Here is a 25,625-nt window from a genome sequence, read left to right as displayed (position 1 = left end):
CTCAGTGATGTCACCGCTGATCTCTGGTGATGGATAGGAGGCATTCTCAGTGATGTCACCGCTGATCTCTAGTGATGGATAGGCGGCATTCTCAGTGATGTCACCGCTGATCTCTAGTGATGGATAGGCGGCATTCTCAGTGATGTCACCGCTGATCTCTAGTGATGGATAGGCGGCATTCTCAGTGATGTCACCGCTGATCTCTAGTGATGGATAGGTGGCATTCTCAGTGATGTCACCGCTGATCTCTAGTGATGGATAGGTGGCATTCTCAGTGATGTCACCTCTGATCTCTAGTGATGGATAGGCGGCATTCTCAGTGATGTCACTGCTGATCTCTAGTGATGCATAGGAGGCATTCTCAGTGATGTCGCCGCTGATCTCGTCTCTTTCTTGTGTGATATGATCCGGCCATCGCAGTGTTAATCTCGGGGGTGGAGTCTTTCGGGCGGCCCCGCCCTGGGGGCGCAGGACTCTGCAGGTTTGGTGCCTGGAATGCAGGAAGGGCAGTGGCTGCAGGTGACAGATCGGTGGGATCAGCGGAGTCATACTGAGCGCGACTGAGAACCGAAACTGCTGCGGACCCCACAGAGGTGACGGTATATACTGTATACAGCGCTCTGCGGTCACATGACCACTGCGGGGGGCTGAAATATGGTCACTGTAGAGAATCCAGGGGGCGGAGGATCCGGAACTGTACATCATACTGATCACTGGGGCCCAGAGAGAGGGCGGAGCTTGTGTAAGGCCCCTCCCCTCAGGAGTGTGCAGACGTCTGTGTATGGACTTTCACCCCAGAGGACGCGACACATCCAGAGGTGACTGCTCTACTGCTCCCTGTTATCAGCCGTTACTGGGGGAGGTGACTACAATCTATTACTCCCTGATATCAACCATTACTGGGGGAGGAGACTGTAGGACAGGAGACTACAATCTATTGCTCCCTGTTATCAGCCATTACCATAGCTCCCTATACATTCTGGCAGTGGTTTGTGCGGAGGGGGAGGGTTGCGGCACTGGAGCAGCGGGCACAGGCAATAGCCGGCAGCTGCAGCTACCACGTGTGCCCGCTGCTAAAGAACATGAATATTCACTCTTCTCCACGCCGGGACTATAGGAGTGGAGAGGAGTGGATATTCATTCTCCTTAATAGCACGTACTGTCAATCGCAGCCGCCGGCTTCCTGCTGAGGCTCAGCGATCTTCTGTGCCCGCTATTAGATAGAAGGAATATTCACTCTTCTCCACTCCCATGGGCGTTAAGAAGAGTGAATATTCATTCTCTTTAGTAGCGAGCACACAGTATCGCTGAGCCGGAGCTGCCGCCGTGCTGACAGTGCGCACTATTAAGGGGAATGACTATTCACTCCTCTCCACTCCCATAGTCCCAGCGTGGAGAGGAATGAATAATATCCCCGCAGCTCACCTCGGCGTCTGAGGGCGCACGGCAGTGACGTCATGCGCTGCTCAGATGCTGAGGTGAGCTGCAGGCAGACAGGACGCAGCACTGGAGCAGAGGGGAGGAAGGAAGTGGAGTAGAAGTGTTTATTTTTTTCATGTGTGCAGTGATGGGAGGCCATGTATACCAGGATTGGGGGTGAGGGGGGCCATGCATACCAGGATTGGGGGTGAGGGGGGCCACGCATACCAGGATTGGGGGTGAGGGGGGCCATGTATGCCAGGATTGGGGATGAGGGGTGCCATGCATATCAGGATTGGGGATGAGGGGTGCCATGCATACCAGGGTTGGGGATGAGGGGTGCCATGCATACCAGGATTTAGGATGAGGGGTGCCATGCATACCAGGATTGGGGATGAGGGGTGCCATGCAAACCAGGATTGGGGGTGAGTGGTGCCATGCATATCAGGATTGGGGATGAGGGAGCCATGCATACCAGGATTGGGGATGAGGGGTGCCATGCATATCAGGATTGGTGGGATGAGGGGTGCCATGCATATCAGGATTGGGGATGAGGGATGCCATGCATACCAGGGTTGGGGATGAGAGGTGCCATGTATACCAGGATTGGGGATGGGGGGTGCCATGCATACCAGGATTTAGGATGAGGGGTGCCATGCATACCAGGATTGGGGATGAGGGGTGCCATGCAAACCAGGATTGGGGGTGAGTGGTGCCATGCATATCAGGATTGGGGATGAGGGAGCCATGCATACCAGGATTGGGGATGAGGGGTGCCATGCATATCAGGATTGGTGGGATGAGGGGTGCCATGCATATCAGGATTGGTGGGATGAAGGAGCCATGCATACCAGGATTGGGGATAAGGGAGCCATGCATACCAGGATTGGGGATGAGGGGTGCCATGCATACCAGGATTGGGGATGAGGGGTTCCATACATACCAGGATTGGGGATGAGGGGTTCTATACATACCAGGATTGGGGATGAGGGAGCCATGCATACCAGGATTGGGGATGAGGGGTGCCATGCATACCATGATTGGGGATGAGGGGTGCCATGCATACCAGGATTGGGGATGAGGGGTGCCATGCATACCAGGATAGGGATGAGGGGTGCCATGCACACCAAGATTGGGGTTGAGGGGGGCCAGTGATACCAGGATTGGTGGGATGAGGGGTGCCATGCATACCAGGATTGGGGATGAGGGGTGCCATGCATACCAGGATTGGGGATAAGGGGTTCCATACATACCAGGATTGGGGATGAGGGGTTCTATACATACCAGGATTGGGGATGAGGGAGCCATGCATACCAGGATTGGGGATGAGGGGTGCCATGCATACCATGATTGGGGATGAGGGGTTCCATGCATACCAGGATTGGGGATGAGGGGTGCCATGCATACCAGGATAGGGATGAGGGGTGCCATGCATACCAGGATTGGGGGTGAGGGGGGCCATGCATACCAGGGTTGGGGGATGAGGGGTGCCATGCATACCAGGATTGGGGATGAGGGGTGCCATGCATACCAGGATTGGGGGTGAGGGGGGCCATGCATACCAGGGTTGGGGAATGAGGGGTGCCATGCATACCAGGATTGGGGGATGAGGGGTGCTATGCATACCAGGATTGGGGATGAGGGGTGCCATGCATACAAGGATTGGGGATGAGGGGTGCCATGCATACCAGGATTGGTGATGAGGGGTGCCATGCATACCAGGATTGGGGGTGAGGGGGGCCATGCATACCAGGGTTGGGGGTGAGGGGGGCCATGCATACCAGGGTTGGGGGATGAGGGGTGCCATGCATACCAGGATTGGTGGGATGAGGGGTCCTATGCATACCAGGATTGGTGGGATGAGGGGGCCATACATACCAGGATTGGTGGGATGAGGGGACACGGCCTTGCACACACAAAAAAGCAAGATGTCATATAGTGATGCTACATAAAGATGAGAAGTTCTGGCGTCTCTGACTGTGAATGAAGCAACAAAAAATAATCCACAACTAGAGATGAGCAGGACGCACAGATGACGTCGCGCTGCCCGGGGTGATCAGGAGACGCCGGAACATTAGAGATTCACAGCCTCCAGTCCAACCGCCGGGGACCACTGACCTGGACTCTGGACCAGAGACGTGGAATCCATCCGCTCATCTCTAGTACCAACTGTCCAGGATACAGCGGACAGTCCTGGATTTGGGTCTGCACCCTGCAGTCTCGGGCGTCTGCTGAATGCCCCTCATTACCAGCGTCCCTCTGACAACTCCTCCTGCCAGGGCAGAAAGATAATGAGCGTGGATTGGGGTGTGACCAGGGGCGCAGCCACATCACATGATCTGTCCCTCTTTCTCTTCTTCAAAGGTTGGGAGGTATGCATTACTGGGGGAGGTGAGTGTTTCCCGTCATGCGGTGTACACCCCCCTGCTGTACGGGATGACGCTGAGGGTGCGACATTCAGGGTGGGTGCTTCCCGGTGAGACCCCCGGGGTGATCTCTCCTTTATGATTTTGCCTCCTGCCATTAACCCTTGGTGCCCTGTCCCGGCTCCCACCGATCTTTTCCGATCCTCTTCCGTCTTGGTGGTCTCCTCTTGGCCTTGCTGTCGGTCGTGTGCGGAGCCCATGAGCTTCTCCTCTTTCTCTTGCACATTCTCTCCATTCTCGTCCTCCACTATCGGTGACGGGTTGTGCGGCTGCAGATCGGGGCAGCAGCGGGACAATATGGTGGAAACTCGGTGTCCAGTAATGTCTATGATCGGAGGACTGCGCTGACACACTGTCACGACCCCGCTGCAGTGCTGCCACTACAGGGGGTGTATACTTTCCCGGTTGGCAGTGTGAGGGATATTTTTGTTCTGGATGGTGAAAATTCTCCCACGTACATAGAATCCCCCCACGTGGCACCCTGTGATATCGGGGTGACTCCAACATGGCGACCAGTCACCGCGATATTACGTATCACTCTGAGGCGACTGTGCGGGCGAGGTCACACGAGAATGGCGGATTGTCACCGCATTGTACAAGTCCGAGGAACTACAAGTCACAGCATAACACGGCATCCGCTGCAGACGTGGCGGAGAGATGTGGGCATGCTGTGCAGAGAGGGGAGGAGGTGAGCTGTGACCTGTGGTGAACGGTAGATCCTGGGCTATCTGCCGCCAGCTTTATAATATCAGGTGTTACCCATATTGTAACCCCGGCTCTTGCGGTGATGACAGGTCGGGCCCCGCCTCTTATGGTGATGACGGGACGGTCGGGCCCTTCCTCTTATGGTGATGACGGGACGGTCGGGCCCTTCCTCTTACGGTGATGACAGGACGGTCGGGCCCCGCCTCTTATGGTGATGACGGGACGGTCGGGCCCTTCCTCTTACGGTGATGACAGGACGGTCGGGCCCCTCCTCTTACAGTGATGACAGGACGGTCGGGCCCCTCCTCTTACAGTGATGACGGGACGGTCGGGCCCCGCCTCTTACGGTGATGACGGGACGGTCGGGCCCCTCACGGTGATGACGGGACGGTCGGGCCCCTCCTCTTACGGTGATGACGGGACGGTCGGGCCCTTCCTCTTACGGTGATGACGGGATGGGTGGGCCCCTCCTCTTACGGTGATGACGGGACTGTCAGGCCCTTCCTCTTACGGTGATGACGGGACGGTCGGGCCCCTCCTCTTACGGTGATGACGGGATGGGTGGGCCCCTCCTCTTACGGTGATGACGGGACTGTCAGGCCCTTCCTCTTACGGTGATGACGGGACGGTCGGGCCCCTCACGGTGATGACGGGACGGTCGGGCCCCTCCTCTTATGGTGATGACGGGACGGTCGGGCCCTTCCTCTTACGGTGATGACAGGACGGTCGGGCCCCTCCTCTTACAGTGATGACAGGACGGTCGGGCCCCTCCTCTTACAGTGATGACGGGACGGTCGGGCCCCGCCTCTTACGGTGATGACGGGACGGTCGGGCCCCTCACGGTGATGACGGGACGGTCGGGCCCCTCCTCTTACGGTGATGACGGGACGGTCGGGCCCTTCCTCTTACGGTGATGACGGGATGGGTGGGCCCCTCCTCTTACGGTGATGACGGGACTGTCAGGCCCTTCCTCTTACGGTGATGACGGGACGGTCGGGCCCCTCACGGTGATGACGGGACGGTCGGGCCCCTCCTCTTACGGTGATGACGGGACGGTCGGGCCCCTCCTCTTACGGTGATGACGGGACTGTCAGGCCCTTCCTCTTACGGTGATGACGGAACGGTCGGGCCCCTCCACTTACGGTGATGACGGGATGGGTGGGCCCCGCCTCTTACGGTGATGACGGGACGGTCAGGCCCTTCCTCTTGCGGTGATGATGGGACGGTCGGGCCCCGCCTCTTGCGGTGATGATGGGACGGTCGGGCCCCGCCTCTTGCGGTGATGACAGGACGGTCGGGTCCCGCCTCTTACTGTGATGACGGGACGGTCGGGCCCCGCCTCTTACGGTGATGACGGGACGGTCAGGCCCCTCCTCTTACGGTGATGACGGGACGGTAAGGCCCCTCCACTTACGGTGATGACGGGACGGTCAGGCCCCTCCACTTACGGTGATGACGGGATGGGTGGGCCCCGCCTCTTACGGTGATGAGGGGACGGTCAGGCCCTTCCTCTTACGGTGATGACGGGACGGTCGGGCCCCTCCTCTTACAGTGATGACGGGACTGTCAGGCCCTTCCTCTTACGGTGATGACGGAACGGTCGGGTCCCTCCACTTACGGTGATGACGGGATGGGTGGGCCCCGCCTCTTATGGTGATGACGGGACGGTCAGGCCCTTCCTCTTACGGTGATGACGGGACTGTCGGGCCCCGCCTCTTGCGGTGATGATGGGACGGTCGAGCCCCGCCTCTTGCAGTGATGATGGGACGGTCGGGCCCCGCCTCTTACGGTGATGACGGGACGGCCGGGCCCCGCCTCTTACGGTGATGACGGGACGGCCGGGCCCCGCCTCTTACGGTGATGACGGGACGGTCAGGCCCTTCCTCTTACGGTGATGACGGGACGGTCGGGCCCCACCTCTTACGGTGATGACGGGACGGGTGGGCCCCGCCTCTTACAGTGATGACGGGACGGTCGGGCCCCTCCTCTTACGGTGATGACGGGACGGTCAGGCCCTTCCTCTTACGGTGATGATGGGACTGTCGGGCCCCGCCTCTTGCGGTGATGATGGGACGGTCGGGCCCCGCCTCTTGCGGTGATGACAGGACGGTCGGGTCCCGCCTCTTACTGTGATGACGGGACAGTCGGGCCCCGCCTCTTAAGGTGATGACGGGACGGTCAGGCCCCTCCTCTTACGGTGATGACGGGACAGTCGGGCCCTTCCTCTTACGGTGATGACGGGACGGTCGGGCCCCTCCTCTTACGGTGATGACGGGACGGTCGGGCCCCTCCTCTTACGGTGATGACGGGACGGTCGGGCTCCTCCTCTTACGGTGATGACGGGACGGTCGGGCCCTTCCTCTTACGGTGATGACGGGACGGTCGGGCCCCTCCTCTTACGGTGATGACGGGACTGTCGGGCCCCTCCTCTTACGGTGATGACGGGACTGTCGGGCCCCTCCTCTTACGGTGATGACGGGACGGTCGGGCCCCTCCTCTTACGGTGATGACGGGACTGTCGGGCCCCTCCTCTTACGGTGATGACGGGACTGTCGGGCCCCTCCTCTTACGGTGATGACTGGACGGTCGGGCCCTTCCTCTTACAGTGATGATTTCTGTCTCTCTTCACAGTTTCTCCACAATGGCCACTCGGTGGCCGTCCTTTTCCCTCTGAACGTGGCCCTCCGTGTATCGTCTCCTTTAGACCTTCATGATGTGGACACGTTGCTGGATCCTCCTTGTTATCTGGGCCTCCTCAGCCTCCACGTGGCAATGTCCAGCCGGGTCCTTCCAGTCTCTGAACCCCAACATCCACTACGACCTGCCGCATTTCACCATTCCGGGCCTCATCCAGAACATGGCCGCCAAAGAAGAGCCGGACGCTCTACTGTTCCTCACCACTTCCAACCGCTTGCACGTGGTCCGCAGCTCCGACCTTCACCCTTTACAGGAGCTCATCACCGGCCCCACAGATTTCTCTGGGTGCAGCCTGTGTACCGGGTGTGAGATGGGCAGTGCCCACCCTGGCCGTGGTGAGGACACGGACAGCATCGTCCTACTGGTGGATCCAGAGGAGAACTTCCTGTTCCACTGTGGCTCCTCGTTACGTGGCCTCTGCTACTTACATCGGTTTAATGACTCTGAAATCTATAGTTCTTCCTGCCTCTTCCGGCCGCAGGATAACACCGCGGTGTCGTGCCCGGACTGTATCGCCAGCCCCCGAGGCACCACTGTCGCTCTGGTACAGGGCAGGGGCACCATCTACTTCTACGTGGCGTCTTCCGTGGATTCTGAAGTGATGCTGAATTACGGCACAACATCCGTGTCCATTCGCCGTTTCCTCTCATCAGAAGATGGTTTTTTTGGTAACTTCCAGTCATTGACGGTCATCCCGCCGTTCCTAGACGTTTACCCCATCCGCTACGTCCACACCTTCAGCACCGCAGAACACGTGTACTTCTTAACCGTGCAGCCGGAAAGTCTTCAGGCCCGATCCTATCAGAGCCGGCTGATTCGCCTCGACACCGAGGATTCGAACATGAGAAGGTAAGAACTGTGGCGGAAAAGGAGGCAACAAAATTGCCCTGTGCCCACTATTCGAAGCGCCGACTGCTGCCCTGTGCCCACCTCTTGCAGCGCTGACTGCTGCCCTGTGCCCACCGCTCTCAGCGCCGACTGCTGCCCTGTGCCCACCGCTCACAGCGCCGACTGCTGCCCTGTGCCCACCGCTTGCAGCGCCGACTGCTGCCCTGTGCCCACCTCTTGCAGCGCCGACTGCTGCCCTGTGCCCACCGCTCTCAGCGCCGACTGCTGCCCTGTGCCCACCGCTCACAGCGCCGACTGCTGCCCTGTGCCCACCGCTCTCAGCGCCGACTGCTGCCCTGTGCCCACCGCTCTCAGCGCCGACTGCTGCCCTGTGCCCACCGCTCTCAGCGCCGACTGCTGCCCTGTGCCCACCGCTCTCAGCGCCGACTGATGCACTGTGCTCACCGCTCGAAGCGCCGACTGCTGCCCTGTGCCCACCGCTCGCAGTGCCGACTGCTGCCCTGTGCCCACCGCTCACAGCGCCGACTGCTGCCCTGTGCCCACCGCTTGCAGCGCCGACTGCTGCCCTGTGCCCACCTCTTGCAGCGCCGACTGCTGCCCTGTGCCCACCGCTCTCAGCGCCGACTGCTACCCTGTGCCCACCGCTCACAGCGCCGACTGCTGCCCTGTGCCCACCGCTCTCAGCGCCGACTGCTGCCCTGTGCCCACCGCTCTCAGCGCCGACTGCTGCCCTGTGCCCACCGCTCTCAGCGCCGACTGCTGCCCTGTGCCCACCGCTCTCAGCGCCGACTGCTGCCCTGTCACACCCTGCTGACAGTGGCTCTCTGCTGATCGTGCCCCACCTTTCTCGTATCCTTGCAGTTACCGGGAGCTGGTCCTGGATTGCCGCGTGGAGGAGAAGCGGCGCCGCAGGTCCGAGCCCAGGAGCTTCAATATCCTGCAGGCAGCGCATGTTGTGGGGGTGGGGAACGACTTGGCAGCCGAGCTGAACTTGGACCTTGGGGACCTCGTGCTGTTTGCTGCATTTGCGCAAAGCGAACCAAACAGCGAGAAACCCGTGAAGATGTCGGCGGTGTGCGCTTTCCCCCTGAAGTTAATAGACCAGTCCATCATGGAGGGGATGAAGAAGTGCTGCAGCGTCGGTAACACAGAGAGACCTTCCCGAGGCCTCCGCTACTACCAGGACGACCACTACTGCCCCCAGAATGTAAGGACGGCGGGAGGAGTGCAGTAATGGGGCTCTGACAACCTCTGGGTGGTGGATTGTTGGATATGTTGGGTGTCAATGTTCTTACATCTTGTGGTTTTGTTTTGGCTCAGTCCTCGGACACGGACCTCAGCTGTTGGGGGGTCCCGACGCTAGTGACTCCGCCCATGAACCGCGTGGATCTGTTTAATGGACGTCTGAGCGGGATCCTGCTGACCGCCTTGTATGTCACCACTCAGGACCACCTCACCGTCGGTCACCTGGGCACCGGGGACGGCCGCATACTGCAGGTCTGGGCATCGCCATCAGTCCAAGGGGTCGTCACGACGTCCGCCTGTCGCTCATGTCTCCCCTCTCCCTCCACAGGTCGTCCTGCAGCGGAACAGCAACCCGCTGTTCCTGTCCAACTTCTCCCTGAGCAGCGCTCATCCTGTGTCACGTGACGTTGTCCGCGTCGGCGGCCATCTTTTCTTCACCACGGGGAACCAGGTGGGTGGAGATGACCCCAGAACCCAGAGTCTCGTGGGGGGAGTCTCATTGTCTGTCTCTCCGCAGGTCACCCAGGTCAATGTCTCGGGTCCCGGCTGCCGCCACCTCCACAGCTGCGGCCGCTGCCTGCGCGCCCCGCGCTTCATGGGCTGCGGATGGTGTAACAATGGCTGCTCTAGAAGGGAGGATTGTCCGGGAGGATGGACCCAGGACACCTGCCCCCCAATCATCACTGACGTAAGAAGCGGGGTGTCCAGGGCGGGCCGACAGCCTCTCACACATGGTACACAGGCTGGTTGTCGGGTGTTTTTCCTGGCACCACGCTCTGGTTGCTATGGGAACAGTTCACCTGTCAGACACTTGTATCTAGGAGAAATCATGTGGTAACCAAGGACAAACAAGGCCGATTATGTGACCCCCGCGCTGATCACGTGACTGCGTACTGAGCCCCCCCCCGCACTGATCACGTGACTGCGTCCTGAGCCCCCCTCGCTGTTCACGTGACTGGGTCCTGAGCCCCCCGCGCTGATCACGTGACTGCGTCCTGAGCAGCCCCCCGCGCCGATCACGTGACTGCGTCCTGAGCAGCCCCCCGCGCCGATCACGTGACTGCGTCCTGAGCAGCCCCCCGTGCTGATCACGTGACTGCGTGCTGAGCCCCCCGCGCCGATCACGTGACTGTGTGCTGAGCCCCCCCCGCGCCGATCACGTGACTGGGTCCTGAGCCCCCTGCGCCGATTACGTGACTGGGTCCTGAGCCCCCCGCGCCGATCACGTGACTGCGTGCTGAGCCCCCCGCGCCGATCACGTGACTGCGTGCTGAGCCCCCCGCGCCGATCACGTGACTGTGTGCTGAGCCCCCCCCGCGCCGATCACGTGACTGGGTCCTGAGCCCCCCGCGCTGATCACGTGACTGGGTCCTGAGCCCCCCGCGCTGATTACGTGACTGGGTCCTGAGCCCCCCGCGCTGATTACGTGACTGGGTCCTGAGCCCCCCGCGCTGATTACGTGACTGGGTCCTGAGCCCCCCGCGCCGATCACGTGACTGTGTGCTGAGCCCCCCGCGCCGATCACGTGACTGCGTGCTGAGCCCCCCGCGCTGATCACGTGACTGGGTCCTGAGCCCCCCGCGCTGATTACGTGACTGGGTCCTGAGCCCCCCGCGCTGATTACGTGACTGGGTCCTGAGCCCCCTGCGCTGATTACGTGACTGGGTCCTGAGCCCCCTGCGCCGATCACGTGACTGCGTGCTGAGCCCCCCGCGCCGATCACGTGACTGCGTGCTGAGCCCCCCGCGCCGATCACGTGACTGCGTGCTGAGCCCCCCGCGCCGATCACGTGACTGTGTGCTGAGCCCCCCCCGCGCCGATCACGTGACTGGGTCCTGAGCCCCCCGCGCTGATTACGTGACTGGGTCCTGAGCCCCCCGCGCTGATCACGTGACTGCGTCCTGAGCCCCCCGCGCTGATCACGTGACTGGGTCCTGAGACCCCGCGCTGATTACGTGACCGCAGCTCATCATGCTCTTTTTTTCCCGGCAGTTTTATCCGAGGGTCGCTCCTCTGCACGGTCAGACAACTGTCACTATCTGCGGCAGAGACTTCCAGTCCCATAATGTGTACGGGGGGCCGCCCAATGCACCGATCACAGCACAGACGCACCGGGTAGTCGTGGGGCAGCGGCCTTGCTCTGTGGATGCGCAACAGAGCAGCAGCAGAAGGTGAGGCCGGGCGCCGCTGCTCGGTGTGGAGGCCGCACTCTGTGGCTCGGGGTCTCACTGCGCTTCTTGTCTGTACAGCCTGGTGTGCACGTTAGAGCCCGCGGGACCCCTGGACGCCGCTTCTCCCGCTGACGTCACCGTTACTATAAATGAGAGCCTCAGGGCCGTTTCGTACTACGTGTATGGCAGCGCCACCGCCAGCGGCTTCATCTATGTGGTGAGGACATTACCCAGTGGGCATGGGGGGTCTGCGGGCATGGGGGGTCTGCTTGCCCGGGGGGTCTGTGGGCTCGGGGGGGTCTGTGGGCTCGGGGGGCCTCCGGCTTTTTATGACGATGTTTCTCTAGGAGCCGCGGCTGATGTCGGTGTCTCCGTCATTCGGACCTTTGCTTGGAGGAACTCGTGTCACTCTGAAGGGTCACAACCTGACGGTGGGGGACAGGCAGCGCGTGAATGTGGGAGACCAGGACTGCCCCACATACAACCAGTGAGTGCCAGCAGCTCCAGGGGTCTCTGCCCCGGCTGCCACAGATGTCGCACCATCTGTAGAGATGGCCGGCGTCTCCTTCTTCGAGCACTTTGGATTTTTATGCACTTAAAATAAATTGGATGTTTTATCCTGATGCCGGACGCCATCATGTGAACACGGTCCTGAGACCGAGGGGAGCGCTAACAAGGGAGGGGACGGTTTTCCTTGTTCAAACATTTTCTCCTTTTTCGTACAAATTCACCTTCTCTATCTGCTCTCCAGGTCGTGTCCAGACGGTGACATCTGCTGCATCTCCCCATCACTCTCCTCCCTGGGACTCAAGAACATCACCTTATGGTTGAATGATGCTGAGACCCCTCACCCCCAACCCTTCACCTACAAACCAAACCCCGTAATCAGTAGCATCCAACCCAACTGCAGTCTGGCACGGTGAGACATGAATTATATTTACTCCGGAGCTGCGCTCACTATTCTGCTGGTGCAGTCACTGTGTACATACATTACATTGCTGACCCTGAGTTACCTCCTGTATTATACTCCAGAGCTGCACTCACTATTCTGCTGGCTCAGTCACTGTGTACATACATTACATTACTGATCCTGAGTTGCATCCTGTATTATCCTCCAGAGCTGCACTCACTATTCTGCTGGTGCAGTCACTGTGTACATACATTACATTACTGATCCTAAGTTACATCCTGTATTATACTCCAGAGCTGCACTCACTATTCTGCTGGTGCAGTCACTGTGTACATACATTACATTACTGATCCTGAGTTACATCCTGTATTATACCCCAGAGCTGCGCTCACTATTCTGCTGGTGCAGTCACTGTGTACATACATTACATTACTGATCCTGAGTTACATCTTGTATTATACTCCAGAGCTGCACTCACTATTCTGCTGGTGCAGTCACTGTGTACATACATTACATTACTGATCCTGAGTTACCTCCAGTATTATACCCCAGAGCTGCACTCACTATTCTGCTGGTGCAGTCACTGTGTACATATATTACATTACTGCTCCTGAGTTACATCCTGTATTATCCTCCAGAGCTGCACTCACTATTCTGCTTGTGCAGTCACTGTGTACATACATTACATTACTGATCCTGAGTTACATCCTGTATTATCCTCCAGAGCTGCACTCACTATTCTGCTGGTGCAGTCACTGTGTACATACATTATATTACTGACCCCGAGTTACATCCTGTATTATACTCCAGAGCTGCACTCACTATTCTGCTGGTGCAGTCACTGTGTACATACATTACATTACTGATCCTGAGTTACCTCCAGTATTATACCCCAGAGCTGCACTCACTATTCTGCTGGTGCAGTCACTGTATACATACATTACATTACTGATCCTAAGTTACATCCTGTATTATAGTCCAGAGCTGCACTCACTATTCTGCTGGTGCAGTCACTGTGTACATACATTACATTACTGATCCTGAGTTACCTCCTGTATTATACTCCAGAGCTGCAGTCACTATTCTGCTGGTGCAGTCGCTGTGTACATACATTACATTACTGATCCTGAGTTACCTCCTGTATTATACTCCAGAGCTGCACTCACTATTCTGCTGGTGCAGTCATCGTGTACATACATTACATTACTGATCCTGAGTTACATCCTGTATTATACTCCAGAGCTGCACTCACTATTCTGCTGGTGCAGTCACTGTGTACAAACATCACATTACTGATCCTGAGTTACCTCCTGTATTATACTCCAGAGCTGCACTCACTATTCTGCTGGTGCCGTCACTGTGTATATACATTACATTACTGATCCTGAGTTACCTCCTGTATTATACTCCAGAGCTGCACTCACTATTCTGCTGGTGCAGTCACTGTGTACATACATTACATTACTGATCCTGAGTTACATCCTGTATTATACTCCAGAGCTGCACTCACTATTCTGCTGGTGCAGTCATCGTGTACATACATTACATTACTGATCCTGAGTTACCTCCTGTATTATACCCGAGAGCTGCACTCACTATTCTGCTGGTGCAGTCACTGTGTGCATACATTACATTACTGATCCTGAGTTACATCCTGTATTATACTCCAGAGCTGCACTCACTATTCTGCTGGTGCAGTCACTGTGTACATACATTACATTACTGATCCTGAGTTACCTCCTGTATTATACTCCAGAGCTGCACTCACTATTCTGCTGGTGCAGTCACTGTGTACATACATTACATTACTGATCCTGAGTTACCTCCAGTATTATACCCCAGAGCTGCACTCACTATTCTGCTGGTGCAGTCACTGTGTACATATATTACATTACTGCTCCTGAGTTACATCCTGTATTATCCTCCAGAGCTGCACTCACTATTCTGCTTGTGCAGTCACTGTGTACATACATTACATTACTGATCCTGAGTTACATCCTGTATTATCCTCCAGAGCTGCACGCACTATTCTGCTGGTGCAGTCACTGTGTACATACATTACATTACTGATCCTGAGTTACCTCCAGTATTATACCCCAGAGCTGCACTCACTAATCTGCTGGTGCAGTCACTGTATACATACATTACATTACTGATCCTGAGTTACATCCTGTATTATAGTCCAGAGCTGCACTCACTATTCTGCTGGTGCAGTCACTGTGTACATACATTACATTACTGATCCTGAGTTACCTCCTGTATTATACTCCAGAGCTGCAGTCACTATTCTGCTGGTGCAGTCACTGTGTACATACATTACATTACTGCTCCTGAGTTACATCCTGTATTATCCTCCAGAGCTGCACTCACTATTCTGCTTGTGCAGTCACTGTGTACATACATTACATTACTGATCCTGAGTTACATCCTGTATTATCCTCCAGAGCTGCACTCACTATTCTACTGGTGCATTCACTGTGTACATACATTACATTACTGATCCTGAGTTACCTCCAGTATTATACCCCAGAGCTGCACTCACTAATCTGCTGGTGCAGTCACTGTATACATACATTACATTACTGATCCTGAGTTACATCCTGTATTATACTCCAGAGCTGCAGTCACTATTCTGCTGGTGCAGTCGCTGTGTACATACATTACATTACTGATCCTGAGTTACCTCCTGTATTATACTCCAGAGCTGCACTCACTATTCTGCTGGTGCAGTCACTGTGTACATACATTACATTACTGATCCTGAGTTACATCCTGTATTATACTCCAGAGCTGTTCTCACTATTCTGCTGGTGCAGTCACTGTGAACATACATTACATTACTGATCCTGAGTTACCTCCTGTATTATACTCCAGAGCTGCACTCACTATTCTGCTGGTGCAGTCATCGTGTACATACATTACATTACTGATCCTGAGTTACATCCTGTATTATACTCCAGAGCTGCACTCACTATTCTGCTGGTGCAGTCACTGTGTACAAACATCACATTACTGATCCTGAGTTACCTCCTGTATTATACTCCAGAGCTGCACTCACTATTCTGCTGGTGCCGTCACTGTGTATATACATTACATTACTGATCCTGAGTTACCTCCTGTATTATACTCCAGAGCTGCACTCACTATTCTGCTGGTGCAGTCACTGTGTACATACATTACATTACTGATCCTGAGTTACATCCTGTATTATACTCCAGAGCTGCACTCACTATTCTGCTGGTGCAGTCATCGTGTACATACATTACATTACTGATCCTGAGTTACCTCCTGTATTATACCCGAGAGCTGCACTCACTATTCTGCTGGTGCAGTCACTGTGTGCATACATTACATTACTGATCCTGAGTTACATCCTGTATTATACTCCAGAGCTGCACTCACTATTCTGCTGGTGCAGTCACTGTGTACATACATTACATTACTGATCCTGAGTTACCTCCTGTATTATACTCCAGAGCTGCACTCACTATTCTGCTGGTGCAGTCACTGTGTACATACATTACATTACTGATCCTGAGTTACCTCCAGTATTATACCCCAGAGCTGCACTCACTATTCTGCTGGTGCAGTCACTGTGTACATATATTACATTACTGCTCCTGAGTTACATCCTGTATTATCCTCCAGAGCTGCACTCACTATTCTGCTTGTGCAGTCACTGTGTACATACATTACATTACTGATCCTGAGTTACATCCTGTATTATCCTCCAGAGCTGCACGCACTATTCTGCTGGTGCAGTCACTGTGTACATACATTACATTACTGATCCTGAGTTACCTCCAGTATTATACCCCAGAGCTGCACTCACTAATCTGCTGGTGCAGTCACTGTATACATACATTACATTACTGATCCTGAGTTACATCCTGTATTATAGTCCAGAGCTGCACTCACTATTCTGCTGGTGCAGTCACTGTGTACATACATTACATTACTGATCCTGAGTTACCTCCTGTATTATACTCCAGAGCTGCAGTCACTATTCTGCTGGTGCAGTCACTGTGTACATACATTACATTACTGCTCCTGAGTTACATCCTGTATTATCCTCCAGAGCTGCACTCACTATTCTGCTTGTGCAGTCACTGTGTACATACATTACATTACTGATCCTGAGTTACATCCTGTATTATCCTCCAGAGCTGCACTCACTATTCTACTGGTGCATTCACTGTGTACATACATTACATTACTGATCCTGAGTTACCTCCAGTATTATACCCCAGAGCTGCACTCACTAATCTGCTGGTGCAGTCACTGTATACATACATTACATTACTGATCCTGAGTTACATCCTGTATTATACTCCAGAGCTGCAGTCACTATTCTGCTGGTGCAGTCGCTGTGTACATACATTACATTACTGATCCTGAGTTACCTCCTGTATTATACTCCAGAGCTGCACTCACTATTCTGCTGGTGCAGTCACTGTGTACATACATTACATTACTGATCCTGAGTTACATCCTGTATTATACTCCAGAGCTGTTCTCACTATTCTGCTGGTGCAGTCACTGTGAACATACATTACATTACTGATCCTGAGTTACCTCCTGTATTATACTCCAGAGCTGCACTCACTATTCTGCTGGTGCAGTCATCGTGTACATACATTACATTACTGATCCTGAGTTACATCCTGTATTATACTCCAGAGCTGCACTCACTATTCTGCTGGTGCAGTCACTGTGTACAAACATCACATTACTGATCCTGAGTTACCTCCTGTATTATACTCCAGAGCTGCACTCACTATTCTGCTGGTGCCGTCACTGTGTATATACATTACATTACTGATCCTGAGTTACCTCCTGTATTATACTCCAGAGCTGCACTCACTATTCTGCTGGTGCAGTCACTGTGTACATACATTACATTACTGATCCTGAGGTACATCCTGTATTATACTCCAGAGCTGCACTCACTATTCTGCTGGTGCAGTCATCGTGTACATACATTACATTACTGATCCTGAGTTACCTCCTGTATTATACCCGAGAGCTGCACTCACTATTCTGCTGGTGCAGTCACTGTGTGCATACATTACATTACTGATCCTGAGTTACATCCTGTATTATACTCCAGAGCTGCACTCACTATTCTGCTGGTGCAGTCACTGTGTACATACATTACATTACTGATCCTGAGTTACCTCCTGTATTATACTCCAGAGCTGCACTCACTATTCTGCTGGTGCAGTCACTGTGTACATACATTACATTACTGATCCTGAGTTACCTCCAGTATTATACCCCAGAGCTGCACTCACTATTCTGCTGGTGCAGTCACTGTGTACATATATTACATTACTGCTCCTGAGTTACATCCTGTATTATCCTCCAGAGCTGCACTCACTATTCTGCTTGTGCAGTCACTGTGTACATACATTACATTACTGATCCTGAGTTACATCCTGTATTATCCTCCAGAGCTGCACGCACTATTCTGCTGGTGCAGTCACTGTGTACATACATTACATTACTGATCCTGAGTTACCTCCAGTATTATACCCCAGAGCTGCACTCACTAATCTGCTGGTGCAGTCACTGTATACATACATTACATTACTGATCCTGAGTTACATCCTGTATTATAGTCCAGAGCTGCACTCACTATTCTGCTGGTGCAGTCACTGTGTACATACATTACATTACTGATCCTGAGTTACCTCCTGTATTATACTCCAGAGCTGCAGTCACTATTCTGCTGGTGCAGTCACTGTGTACATACATTACATTACTGATCCTGAGTTACCTCCTGTATTATACTCTATAGCTGCACTCACTATTCTGCTGGTGCAGTCACTGTGTACATACATTACATTACTGATCCTGAGTTACATCCTGTATTATACTCCAGAGCTGCACTCACTATTCTGCTGGTGCAGTCACTGTGTACATACATTACATTACTGATCCTGAGTTACATCCTGTATTATACTCCAGAGCTGCACTCACTATTCTGCTGGTGCAGTCACTGTGTACATACATTACATTACTGATCCTGAGTTACCTCCTGTATTATACTCCAGAGCTGCACTCACTATTCTGCTGGTGCAGTCATCGTGTACATACATTACATTACTGATCCTGAGTTACATCCTGTATTATACTCCAGAGCTGTTCTCACTATTCTGCTGGTGCAGTCACTGTGTACATACATCACATTACTGATCCTGAGTTACCTCCTGTATTATACCCCAGAGCTACACTCACTATTCTGCTGGTGCCGTCACTGTGTACATACATTACATTACTGATCCTGAGTTACATCCTGTATTATACTCCAGAGCTGCACTCACTATTCTGCTGGTGCCGTCACTGTGTACATACATTACATTACTGATCCTGAGTTACATCCTGTATTATACCCCAGAGCTGCACTCACTATTCTCCTGGTGCAGTCACTGTGTACATACATTACATTACTGATCCTGATTTACCTCCTGTATTATACTCCAGAGCTGCACTCACTATTCTGCTGGTGCAGTCACTGTGTACATACATTACATTACTGATCCTGAGTTACATCCTGTATTATACTCCAGAGCTGCACTCACTATTCTGCTGGTGCAGTCATCGTGTACATACATTACATTACTGATCCTGAGTTACCTCCTGTATTATACCCCAGAGCTGCACTCACTATTCTGCTGGTGCAGTCACTGTGTGCATACATTACATTACTGATCCTGAGTTACATCCTGTATTATACTCCAGAGCTGCACTCACTATTCTGCTGGTGCAGTCACTGTGTACATACATTACATTACTGATCCTGAGTTACATCCTGTATTATACTCCAGAGCTGCACTCACTATTCTGCTGGTGCAGTCATCGTGTACATACATTACATTACTGATCCGGAGTTACCTCCTGTATTATACTCCAGAGCTGCACTCACTATTCTGCTGGTGCAGTCACTGTGTACATACATTACATTACTGATCCTGAGTTACCTCCTGTATTATACTCCAGAGCTGCACTCACTATTCTGCTGGTGCAGTCATCGTGTGCATACATTACATTACTGATCCTGAGTTACATCCTGTATTATACTCCAGAACTGCACTCACTATTCTGCTGGTGCAGTCACTGTGTACATACATCACATTACTGATCCTGAGTTACCTCCTGTATTATACCCCAGAGCTGCACTCACTATTCTGCTGCTGCAGTCACTGTGTATATACATTACATTACTGATCCTGAGTTACCTCCTGTATTATACTCCAGAGCTGCACTCACTATTCTGCTGGTGCAGTCACTGTGTACATACATTACATTACTGATCCTAAGTTACATCCTGTATTATACTCCAGAGCTGCACTCACTATTCTGCTGGTGCAGTCACTGTGTACATACATTACATTACTGATCCTGAGTTACATCCTGTATTATACCCCAGAGCTGCGCTCACTATTCTGCTGGTGCAGTCACTGTGTACATACATTACATTACTGATCCTGAGTTACATCTTGTATTATACTCCAGAGCTGCACTCACTATTCTGCTGGTGCAGTCACTGTGTACATACATTACATTACTGATCCTGAGTTACCTCCAGTATTATACCCCAGAGCTGCACTCACTATTCTGCTGGTGCAGTCACTGTGTACATATATTACATTACTGCTCCTGAGTTACATCCTGTATTATCCTCCAGAGCTGCACTCACTATTCTGCTTGTGCAGTCACTGTGTACATACATTACATTACTGATCCTGAGTTACATCCTGTATTATCCTCCAGAGCTGCACTCACTATTCTGCTGGTGCAGTCACTGTGTACATACATTATATTACTGACCCCGAGTTACATCCTGTATTATACTCCAGAGCTGCACTCACTATTCTGCTGGTGCAGTCACTGTGTACATACATTACATTACTGATCCTGAGTTACCTCCAGTATTATACCCCAGAGCTGCACTCACTATTCTGCTGGTGCAGTCACTGTATACATACATTACATTACTGATCCTAAGTTACATCCTGTATTATAGTCCAGAGCTGCACTCACTATTCTGCTGGTGCAGTCACTGTGTACATACATTACATTACTGATCCTGAGTTACCTCCTGTATTATACTCCAGAGCTGCAGTCACTATTCTGCTGGTGCAGTCGCTGTGTACATACATTACATTACTGATCCTGAGTTACCTCCTGTATTATACTCCAGAGCTGCACTCACTATTCTGCTGGTGCAGTCATCGTGTACATACATTACATTACTGATCCTGAGTTACATCCTGTATTATACTCCAGAGCTGCACTCACTATTCTGCTGGTGCAGTCACTGTGTACATACATCACATTACTGATCCTGAGTTACCTCCTGTATTATACCCCAGAGCTGCACTCACTATTCTGCTGCTGCAGTCACTGTGTATATACATTACATTACTGATCCTGAGTTACCTCCTGTATTATACTCCAGAGCTGCACTCACTATTCTGCTGGTGCAGTCACTGTGTACATACATTACATTACTGATCCTGAGTTACATCCTGTATTATACTCCAGAGCTGCACTCACTATTCTGCTGGTGCAGTCACTGTGTACATACATTACATTACTGATCCTGAGTTACCTCCTGTATTATACTCCAGAGCTGCACTCACTATTCTGCTGGTGCAGTCACTGTGTACATACATTACATTACTGATCCTGAGTTACCTCCAGTATTATACCCCAGAGCTGCACTCACTATTCTGCTGGTGCAGTCACTGTGTACATATATTACATTACTGCTCCTGAGTTACATCCTGTATTATCCTCCAGAGCTGCACTCACTATTCTGCTTGTGCAGTCACTGTGTACATACATTACATTACTGATCCTGAGTTACATCCTGTATTATCCTCCAGAGCTGCACGCACTATTCTGCTGGTGCAGTCACTGTGTACATACATTACATTACTGATCCTGAGTTACCTCCAGTATTATACCCCAGAGCTGCACTCACTAATCTGCTGGTGCAGTCACTGTATACATACATTACATTACTGATCCTGAGTTACATCCTGTATTATAGTCCAGAGCTGCACTCACTATTCTGCTGGTGCAGTCACTGTGTACATACATTACATTACTGATCCTGAGTTACCTCCTGTATTATACTCCAGAGCTGCAGTCACTATTCTGCTGGTGCAGTCACTGTGTACATACATTACATTACTGCTCCTGAGTTACATCCTGTATTATCCTCCAGAGCTGCACTCACTATTCTGCTTGTGCAGTCACTGTGTACATACATTACATTACTGATCCTGAGTTACATCCTGTATTATCCTCCAGAGCTGCACTCACTATTCTACTGGTGCATTCACTGTGTACATACATTACATTACTGATCCTGAGTTACCTCCAGTATTATACCCCAGAGCTGCACTCACTAATCTGCTGGTGCAGTCACTGTATACATACATTACATTACTGATCCTGAGTTACATCCTGTATTATACTCCAGAGCTGCAGTCACTATTCTGCTGGTGCAGTCGCTGTGTACATACATTACATTACTGATCCTGAGTTACCTCCTGTATTATACTCCAGAGCTGCACTCACTATTCTGCTGGTGCAGTCACTGTGTACATACATTACATTACTGATCCTGAGTTACATCCTGTATTATACTCCAGAGCTGTTCTCACTATTCTGCTGGTGCAGTCACTGTGAACATACATTACATTACTGATCCTGAGTTACCTCCTGTATTATACTCCAGAGCTGCACTCACTATTCTGCTGGTGCAGTCATCGTGTACATACATTACATTACTGATCCTGAGTTACATCCTGTATTATACTCCAGAGCTGCACTCACTATTCTGCTGGTGCAGTCACTGTGTACAAACATCACATTACTGATCCTGAGTTACCTCCTGTATTATACTCCAGAGCTGCACTCACTATTCTGCTGGTGCCGTCACTGTGTATATACATTACATTACTGATCCTGAGTTACCTCCTGTATTATACTCCAGAGCTGCACTCACTATTCTGCTGGTGCAGTCACTGTGTACATACATTACATTACTGATCCTGAGGTACATCCTGTATTATACTCCAGAGCTGCACTCACTATTCTGCTGGTGCAGTCATCGTGTACATACATTACATTACTGATCCTGAGTTACCTCCTGTATTATACCCGAGAGCTGCACTCACTATTCTGCTGGTGCAGTCACTGTGTGCATACATTACATTACTGATCCTGAGTTACATCCTGTATTATACTCCAGAGCTGCACTCACTATTCTGCTGGTGCAGTCACTGTGTACATACATTACATTACTGATCCTGAGTTACCTCCTGTATTATACTCCAGAGCTGCACTCACTATTCTGCTGGTGCAGTCACTGTGTACATACATTACATTACTGATCCTGAGTTACCTCCAGTATTATACCCCAGAGCTGCACTCACTATTCTGCTGGTGCAGTCACTGTGTACATATATTACATTACTGCTCCTGAGTTACATCCTGTATTATCCTCCAGAGCTGCACTCACTATTCTGCTTGTGCAGTCACTGTGTACATACATTACATTACTGATCCTGAGTTACATCCTGTATTATCCTCCAGAGCTGCACGCACTATTCTGCTGGTGCAGTCACTGTGTACATACATTACATTACTGATCCTGAGTTACCTCCAGTATTATACCCCAGAGCTGCACTCACTAATCTGCTGGTGCAGTCACTGTATACATACATTACATTACTGATCCTGAGTTACATCCTGTATTATAGTCCAGAGCTGCACTCACTATTCTGCTGGTGCAGTCACTGTGTACATACATTACATTACTGATCCTGAGTTACCTCCTGTATTATACTCCAGAGCTGCAGTCACTATTCTGCTGGTGCAGTCACTGTGTACATACATTACATTACTGATCCTGAGTTACCTCCTGTATTATACTCTATAGCTGCACTCACTATTCTGCTGGTGCAGTCACTGTGTACATACATTACATTACTGATCCTGAGTTACATCCTGTATTATACTCCAGAGCTGCACTCACTATTCTGCTGGTGCAGTCACTGTGTACATACATTACATTACTGATCCTGAGTTACATCCTGTATTATACTCCAGAGCTGCACTCACTATTCTGCTGGTGCAGTCACTGTGTACATACATTACATTACTGATCCTGAGTTACCTCCTGTATTATACTCCAGAGCTGCACTCACTATTCTGCTGGTGCAGTCATCGTGTACATACATTACATTACTGATCCTGAGTTACATCCTGTATTATACTCCAGAGCTGTTCTCACTATTCTGCTGGTGCAGTCACTGTGTACATACATCACATTACTGATCCTGAGTTACCTCCTGTATTATACCCCAGAGCTACACTCACTATTCTGCTGGTGCCGTCACTGTGTACATACATTACATTACTGATCCTGAGTTACATCCTGTATTATACTCCAGAGCTGCACTCACTATTCTGCTGGTGCCGTCACTGTGTACATACATTACATTACTGATCCTGAGTTACATCCTGTATTATACCCCAGAGCTGCACTCACTATTCTCCTGGTGCAGTCACTGTGTACATACATTACATTACTGATCCTGATTTACCTCCTGTATTATACTCCAGAGCTGCACTCACTATTCTGCTGGTGCAGTCACTGTGTACATACATTACATTACTGATCCTGAGTTACATCCTGTATTATACTCCAGAGCTGCACTCACTATTCTGCTGGTGCAGTCATCGTGTACATACATTACATTACTGATCCTGAGTTACCTCCTGTATTATACCCCAGAGCTGCACTCACTATTCTGCTGGTGCAGTCACTGTGTGCATACATTACATTACTGATCCTGAGTTACATCCTGTATTATACTCCAGAGCTGCACTCACTATTCTGCTGGTGCAGTCACTGTGTACATACATTACATTACTGATCCTGAGTTACATCCTGTATTATACTCCAGAGCTGCACTCACTATTCTGCTGGTGCAGTCATCGTGTACATACATTACATTACTGATCCGGAGTTACCTCCTGTATTATACTCCAGAGCTGCACTCACTATTCTGCTGGTGCAGTCACTGTGTACATACATTACATTACTGATCCTGAGTTACCTCCTGTATTATACTCCAGAGCTGCACTCACTATTCTGCTGGTGCAGTCATCGTGTGCATACATTACATTACTGATCCTGAGTTACATCCTGTATTATACTCCAGAACTGCACTCACTATTCTGCTGGTGCAGTCACTGTGTACATACATCACATTACTGATCCTGAGTTACCTCCTGTATTATACCCCAGAGCTGCACTCACTATTCTGCTGCTGCAGTCACTGTGTATATACATTACATTACTGATCCTGAGTTACCTCCTGTATTATACTCCAGAGCTGCACTCACTATTCTGCTGGTGCAGTCACTGTGTACATACATTACATTACTGATCCTGAGTTACATCCTGTATTATACTCCAGAGCTGCACTCACTATTCTGCTGGTGCAGTCACTGTGTACATACATTACATTACTGATCCTGAGTTACCTCCTGTATTATACTCCAGAGCTGCACTCACTATTCTGCTGGTGCAGTCACTGTGTACATACATTACACTACTGATCCTGAGTTACCTCCTGTATTATACCCCAGAGCTGCACTCACTATTCTGCTCGTGCAGTCACTGTGTACATACATTACATTACTGATCCTGAGTTATATCCTGTATTATACTCCAGAGCTGCACTCACTATTCTGCTGGTGCAGTCACTGTGTACATACATTACATTACTGATCCTGAGTTACATCCTGTATTATACTCCAGAGCTGCACTCACTATTCTGCTGGTGCAGTCACTGTGTACATACATTACACTACTGATCCTGAGTTACCTCCTGTATTATACCCCAGAGCTGCACTCACTATTCTGCTGGTGCAGTCACTGTGTACATACATTACATTACTGATCCTGAGTTATATCCTGTATTATACTCCAGAGCTGCACTCACTATTCTGCTGGTGCAGTCATCGTGTACATACATTACATTACTGATCCTGAGTTACGTCCTGTATTATACTACAGAGCTGCACTCACTATTCTGCTGGTGCAGTCACTGTGTACATACATTACATTACTGATCCTGAGTTACCTGCTGTATTATACTCCAGAGCTGCACT

General features: G+C 51.3%; 1 protein-coding gene across 5 annotated transcripts in view; it reads left to right on the top strand.

The window, feature by feature from the left end:
• Nucleotides 1-25,625, top strand: part of MST1R (macrophage stimulating 1 receptor) — an 88,546-nt gene that overhangs the window by 42,491 nt on the left and 20,430 nt on the right. For 2 of the 5 annotated variants that reach the window (XM_073645198.1, XM_073645196.1), the window contains 9 exons: nucleotides 7,182-8,096; nucleotides 8,958-9,303; nucleotides 9,417-9,593; nucleotides 9,670-9,792; nucleotides 9,859-10,029; nucleotides 11,334-11,512; nucleotides 11,591-11,729; nucleotides 11,860-11,999; nucleotides 12,264-12,431. In XM_073645198.1, the coding sequence (XP_073501299.1) occupies nucleotides 7,261-8,096; nucleotides 8,958-9,303; nucleotides 9,417-9,593; nucleotides 9,670-9,792; nucleotides 9,859-10,029; nucleotides 11,334-11,512; nucleotides 11,591-11,729; nucleotides 11,860-11,999; nucleotides 12,264-12,431 (2,279 nt within the window). In that variant the 5' untranslated portion in view covers nucleotides 7,182-7,260. Of the gene's footprint in view, nucleotides 1-446; nucleotides 600-702; nucleotides 819-7,181; nucleotides 8,097-8,957; nucleotides 9,304-9,416; nucleotides 9,594-9,669; nucleotides 9,793-9,858; nucleotides 10,030-11,333; nucleotides 11,513-11,590; nucleotides 11,730-11,859; nucleotides 12,000-12,263; nucleotides 12,432-25,625 lie in introns of those variants that run through there. The other 3 variants (XM_073645197.1, XM_073645201.1, XM_073645200.1) reach the window with 3 other exon arrangements.

This window comes from Phyllobates terribilis, unplaced genomic scaffold, assembly GCF_046119375.1.
Source record: "Phyllobates terribilis strain yellow unplaced genomic scaffold, ASM4611937v1 Scaffold_8__6_contigs__length_399053987, whole genome shotgun sequence".
NCBI classification, from domain to species: Eukaryota; Metazoa; Chordata; class Amphibia; order Anura; family Dendrobatidae; genus Phyllobates; species Phyllobates terribilis.
Note: the sequence above shows the minus strand (reverse complement) of the source record. Positions and strands in the feature narration are given on the sequence as shown.